This window comes from Streptopelia decaocto, assembly GCF_964273445.1.
Source record: "Streptopelia decaocto genome assembly, chromosome: 1".
In the NCBI taxonomy this organism is placed as follows: Eukaryota; Metazoa; Chordata; class Aves; order Columbiformes; family Columbidae; genus Streptopelia; species Streptopelia decaocto.
This window is the reverse complement of record NC_138663.1, coordinates 39,151,272-39,157,102: the sequence shown is the minus strand read 5'-3', so window position 1 is coordinate 39,157,102 and position 5,831 is coordinate 39,151,272. Positions and strand designations below refer to the sequence as shown.

General features: G+C 51.4%; 1 protein-coding gene across 2 annotated transcripts; it reads left to right on the top strand.

Annotated features, from left to right (window-relative positions):
• Nucleotides 1-1,657: 1,657 nt before the first annotated feature.
• LGALS2 (galectin 2) lies at nucleotides 1,658-4,903 on the top strand (the record flags this gene model as incomplete). Of its 2 annotated transcripts, XM_082048176.1 has the most annotated exons (4): nucleotides 1,658-1,699; nucleotides 2,116-2,198; nucleotides 2,480-2,639; nucleotides 4,747-4,903. In XM_082048176.1, 4 exons carry the CDS (start codon nucleotides 1,694-1,696, stop codon nucleotides 4,891-4,893), a joined length of 396 nt encoding a protein of 131 aa, XP_081904302.1. In that variant the 3' UTR covers nucleotides 4,894-4,903. The 2 variants fall into 2 exon arrangements, with proteins under 2 accessions (XP_081904302.1, XP_081904301.1); XM_082048175.1 differs by lacking the exons at nucleotides 1,658-1,699; nucleotides 2,116-2,198 and having other exon boundaries at nucleotides 2,385-2,639.
• Between the last annotated feature and the right edge of the window lie 928 nt (nucleotides 4,904-5,831).

Genomic DNA, 5,831 nt, shown 5'->3' with positions numbered 1-5,831 from the left:
GATCAGTGGATAAATCCCAGTGAGAGCGATGTTTCTGTCTGCTCCACACTAGGCTGTGTGGGAAGTGGGGTGAAGGCTCCTCTATGTTGCTGGTCCAGGGCCAGGTCTTGTCTCAGTCACAATGTTCTATGTTGCTTTGGCCAGCTATGTAGGACAGGATTTTTCTGACCAAGTTTAGAGTCTGTCTTAGGATATGATCTCTTGAGCCCTAGAAGTGTTCATTTCTCCTGCTGGCTTAGCGTGAGTTCAAGTAACTAACCCTGATGGTGGCTATGAAAGCAGTGTCTTTGTCATGCCCTTGTTCCCGCAAAGGGAGAAAGTGAGGTGCTAGAAAGAGAAACCTCTCATAGCCAGTGGGATGTAGCAGTATTTTGGGGGAGGGTTTGGGCTCTGCATTCTCTCTGGGAGAGCTGTGGGGGAGCAGGGTGACATGAAGGTGCATGTGGGTGGGACGTGGCACCATGATGGGAAACAGACGCAATGCCAGAAACCACCATCCCCAGCACCTGCTCCTGCTGGCTCCAACCTCAGCTCAGAAGCGATTTCACCAACAGCTTTGGCGACCTCAACAGCAAACAAATTTCCAAGCCTGCTGAGTTTTATGACATCCTGGTAAAAGGAAACACCTCCAGGGAAGGAGTGCTTATCAGCACTTACCACAGGAGGTTTTGAGGAAGGGCAGAAGCCATCTTCCAGCTGCTGCTGCAGCAGCAAGGTGACAGCACTCAGCTGCCTTCTGCAGGGCTTGGGAGGGGGCTGAGGGACTGCTGGTGTCCTGAGCCTCGGCCTCCTCCTCCCTCTCGCTTTCCTACTGGCTTCTGGAGTCTGGCAAAACACTGCCAAATTGTTCAACCAAATGTGGGACACTGTCTACTGACTCGTAGCTCTTACCTGGGAAGAAGACAAAAGGGGTGTTGCTTCCCTGTGAGGACAACATCCCTGTCTCTCAGGGTTAGGGAGGAAGGGGCTGTTGAACCTGATGTGCATGCCTTCTCAAGCAAGAAGGTTTGGATCTTGATGGAACTTGGGTGGGAGGTTGAAGGGAGGTCCCAGGTATTGCTGGTGCAATCCTTGCAGCTGGGGCTGGATCCAGAGCCATGAGAAGGGAAGGAGCTGGGATGCCACTCATGTCACTCCTGCAAAGGAGTGTTCATCATTTGTGTCATCTAAAGGGCACGTGTTGGCTGACCTCTCTTCCAAGCCCCTTGGAGCACTTCCTCAGAGCACTGTGGGGAGGATGATGGGGATCATTTTGGTGTGCTAGTGTGGAATTTGGGGACTGTCCCCGGCCACAAAAGGAAGGAGCTGGGATGCTTCTTCTGACTGAGCTGTTACACACAGAGAAGAAGTTAACATGATGGCCACACCTCCATGGGAAGACTCTTGTCCTATGTAGTGGCTGGAATAGCACCCCTAAGGGCTGCGTGTGGTGGTCCCTCCACTGGGAGCCCACCGAGGAGGCTGGGAATTGGTTAAATCCCTTGAAGTCCCTAATAAGGGGAAGTGTACATCGGGAAGCTGTTTCTCTGGAACAAAGTCTGGCTTAATAGCAGACAGTGAGGCCTTCCAGGGGTGGGGTGCTGTTAATGTGTAAGCCACAAGGAAGCAGAGGGGTGTAAGGTCCTCTGTGTCAAGCATTTCTGAGCTAAACTGCTGGTGGCTCTCTGCCTGGTGACTCTACCCTCTGAGGAAGATGGCTGTAAGAGCTGCTGCTCCTGTCCTCTGTCACCCAGGGTCCCCAGCTCAGCAAGGCCACAGCCACCTCTGCTCTCACCACTTGCATTTCTTGGGCTGTGGGCAATGCTGCCCACCAAACCCTTGGTTGTGCCCTTCTTTAACCCTCTTTGTACCTCTGCTCTCATGCTCTCCTTTGTTTCTGTTGAGGATAAGCCTGTTTTCATCACCGCTTTCCCTCTGATGTCTTCTCTTGCTTGCCAGCTTCACTCAGCCCACTCTTCCCTCACTGGGTGAAAAGCCCCTCCAGCATGGAGGCATTTAGGCTGTGGGAGGAATGCCAGCTGAGAGCAGTAGACATTCTCCTGGCTGGGGCACCTTCTCTAAGCAGGGGAGGAATGGCTGAAGGAGCCCCACAGATTATTTTTCTATCTTCCTTAGGAACGATTTGAAATCTTCAACCTGAATATGAAGACTGGAGACACCCTAAAGATCAAGGGCAAGATATCTGAGGATGCTGACACGTAAGTACAAAGAACTTGCCAGGACTGAAAGTGGGCTGCAGAGGGAGGGGGGTTTCCAAGGTCAACAGGTACAACAAGCCTGAGTGCAGCTCAGTGTTAGTGGAGCCCCTGTTCCACCACTGTGCAAACTCTCCTCATTCCCAAGCAGAATGAGGAAACACAAGGCATTAGGCACCTGCAATATTGATGGAGGAATTGGGTGGAGAACCATGTGTTGTGTCCCAGGTCTTCCAAGACCCTGTCCTACCTGTGTGGCTGACCTTCCTTCTGTTCACCCACAGCTTCAGCATCAATCTTGGAAGCAGCTCCTCGGATCTCGCATTTCACTTCAATCCCCGCTTCAATGAGTCTGTCATTGTCTGCAACTCCAGGTGCTCCAAGGCCTGGCAGTCAGAGCATCGTGATCATCACCTCTGTTTCTCCAAGGGCTCTGTTGTCAAGGTGAGGGTTCTATGCAGGCATGGGGGCATGAGGTGTGTGTGGTGGGGGAGGCCCCTGGTTAGCAGATTCCTGTACCCTAGTCCTCCCAGAGCCATCCAATGCTTCCTGCTCCCTCCCAACAGCCCCTCATCCTCTGGATTTTTGGTCCTGATTGCCATTTCCACCCCTCCTTCAAATCCCCAGCACTTCTTCTGGGAGCTTTGCTTAAGCCCTGTCTGTCTCAGGCTTTTTAATTGCTTCCTGCCCCCCAGAACTGCCCAGCAGGTGAGCACACTGGGGTCACGCATGAAAGTAAAGGGGGTCTCAAAAAATCTGGATCTTGCTGCTCTCTACGCAGTTTCTTTCCCTAAATCCCTCCTATGAAAAAACAGGCTCTAAGGCAACTAAGGGTTGGAAGCAATGTCCAAAAACCTCTCCCTCAGATCTTCTGTCCTCACTACTCCTGGATCCATGCTGCCAATCTCTTCTCCCTCTCCTCCTGCTAGGGATACTGTCCTGTTTGCTGTCTCACCCCATCTCATGTCTTGAGATGTTAATGGGGCTGCATTTAGGAGCAGTCCTGTTCCTGTTGCTGTGGGAGAGGAAGCTTTTTTCCTCAGTCATGGCTGCCTCTTGTGGAAGGGCTGGTGAGGTGATGACTTTGGGGAACGAACCCTTTAATTTGCAGTGACCAGTGGTATGTTCTCATTCTTTCTGCTTGCGTGTGTTTCACAGTATCACAGTATGTTTGGGATTGGAAGGGACCTCAAAAGATCATCTAGTCCAATCCCCCTGCTGGAGCAGGAATGCCTAGGTGAGGTCGCACAGGAACATGTCCAGGCGGGTTTTGAATGTCTCCAGAGAAGGAGACTCCACAACCTCCCTGGGCAGCCTGTTCCAGTGCTCTGTCACCCTTACTGAGAATAAGTTTTTTCTCAAATTTAAGTGGAACCTCTTGTGTTCCAGCTTGATCCCATTACCACTTGTCCTATCATTGTTTGCCACCGAGAAGAGCCTGGCTCCATCCTCGTGGCACTCACCCTTTATATATTTATAAACATTAATAAGGTCACCCCTCAGTCTCCTCTTCTCCAAACTAAAGAGACCCAGCTCCCTCAGCCTTTCCTCATGAGGGAGATGCTCCACTCCCTTAATCATCTTTGTTGCCCTACGCTGGACTCTCTCCAGCAGTTCCCTGTCCTTCTTGAACTGAGGGGCCCAGAACTGGACACAATATTCCAGATGTGGTCTCACCAGGGCAGAGTAGAGGGGAAGGAGAACCTCTCTCAACCTACTAACCCCTTCTAATACACCCCAGGATGCCATTGGCCTTCCTGGCCACAAGGGCCCAGTGCTGGCTCATGGTCATCCTGCTGTCCACCAGGACCCCCAGGTCCCTTTCCCCTACACTGCTCTCTAATATGTAATTTCCCAACCTATACTGGAACCTGGGGTTGTTCCTGCCCAGATGCAGGACTCTACACTTGCCCTTGTTAAATTTCATTAGGTTATTCCCTGCCCAACTCTCCAGCTTGTCCAGGTCTCGCTGGATGGCAGCACAGCCTTCTGGCGTGTCAGCCACTCCTCCCAGCTTAGTGTCATCAGCAAACTTGCTGATAGTACACTCTATTCCCTCGTCTAAATCGTTAATGAATATATTGAGTAATACTGGCCCCAGTACTGACCTCTGAGGCACTCCACTAGATACTGGCCTCCAACTAGACTCCGCACCATTGACTACAAGCAAAGCTTCTTTTTCCAGGTCCTGGTGAACTGCTAAGGGCATTGAGGTGTCAGGTTTATTCTGCCCTGTTCAGGGCAGATCTAAGCCACGTGGCATGTGAAGACTTACTTGGGTTTAGCTGCTCTGAGTTCATGATCTGAGTAGCTGAAATAGCACCAGGAAGAGATCCTGTTCCCAGGTCATAGTCTAGATACCAGCTCAGACCATTGATATCAACTGCTCATTTCCTGCATCACCCTCAGCTCAACGCCCAGCACCTTGCTAAAGACTGTAGGGGCCAGGTCTGACCCTCATGTGTAACAGTCAGGCCTTTCACCTGGATGCTCACTTCCTAACTTCCTCCTTGTCCCAAATTCCTGCCCTTCCTCTCCCCTTTTCTCCCAGTTCACCATTGAAATGAAGGAAGACAAATTCCAAGTGAAACTACCGGATGGGCATGAAGTGGAATTCCCCAACCGCCACAGCTACAGCATGATCAGCTACTTGAGTGTCAAGGGAGGCTTCAGGGTCACCTCCTTCAAGCTGGACTGATGTGTGTCAATTCCTAGCTCTAATAAAACTCAAGCAGTGGGAGACTGCTTGCTCCAGCTGCTTTGGCTTCTGTGAGATCTTTGGCTCTGTGCAAGACACTGACAAAGACACTAGATAAGGTTTTTCCACCGACAGGAAAGAAGCCTTTTGTTGGATGGAAATAGCTCCCAGATAACGCCAGGTGCTTTTCCAGGTCAGACCAGGATGTGGGGTGGAACAGATAGTAGATAGAGCAAAGCAGGCTGTGGGTGGGGTTCAGGAGGAAGAGGACACTGTGAGATTGCTCAGAGAATGGTTGTATGATCTCTTTGCAATGCACCATTTCTTCCTGCACCCAAGTTTTTGGGAGAAAGAAGGGGATGGAGGGGAAGAAAAGCATTGGCGTGAGCGATGTGGCATTCGATGTAGCATCTGGTGCCACCAAAGCTCGTAATTAAATGTTAGGTTTGGGAAGCTCCGGCATGGGTTTGACGGGTTCCTCTTGGCTGCTCCGTCAGCCAGTGGGCAGGAGGAAGGGGCGCCTTGCCCTCCTGCTGGAGTGGTACCATGCGAAGCGGTGGCACGGAGAAGGCAGCACAGGTGTGCCCCTGAGCCAGCATTCCTGCCAGAGATAAGGAATTGTCTCCTCCGACTTTCCCTCTTATCTCACCTCACTTATCTGCTGGCACATTCCAGCTGGGTTACCCATTACTCTGACATTTCCACACCAAACGCTACTCAGTGCAAGTGAGGCAGGGGAAAGCAATGGGGAGGAAGGATGGGATTTATACTAGGCTATGTGGCTTAGCACCTCCCAGTCTGTGTCCCTCACACGGGACTACAGGCAATTAGTGTTGATTATCTGATGTCACTGCTCTAATTAAAGTGTCTCGCCAGCCTTGAGACTGATGTGTGACAGCAAACACCAGGGCACTTTAGGCTGAGTGGGATGAGAGCAG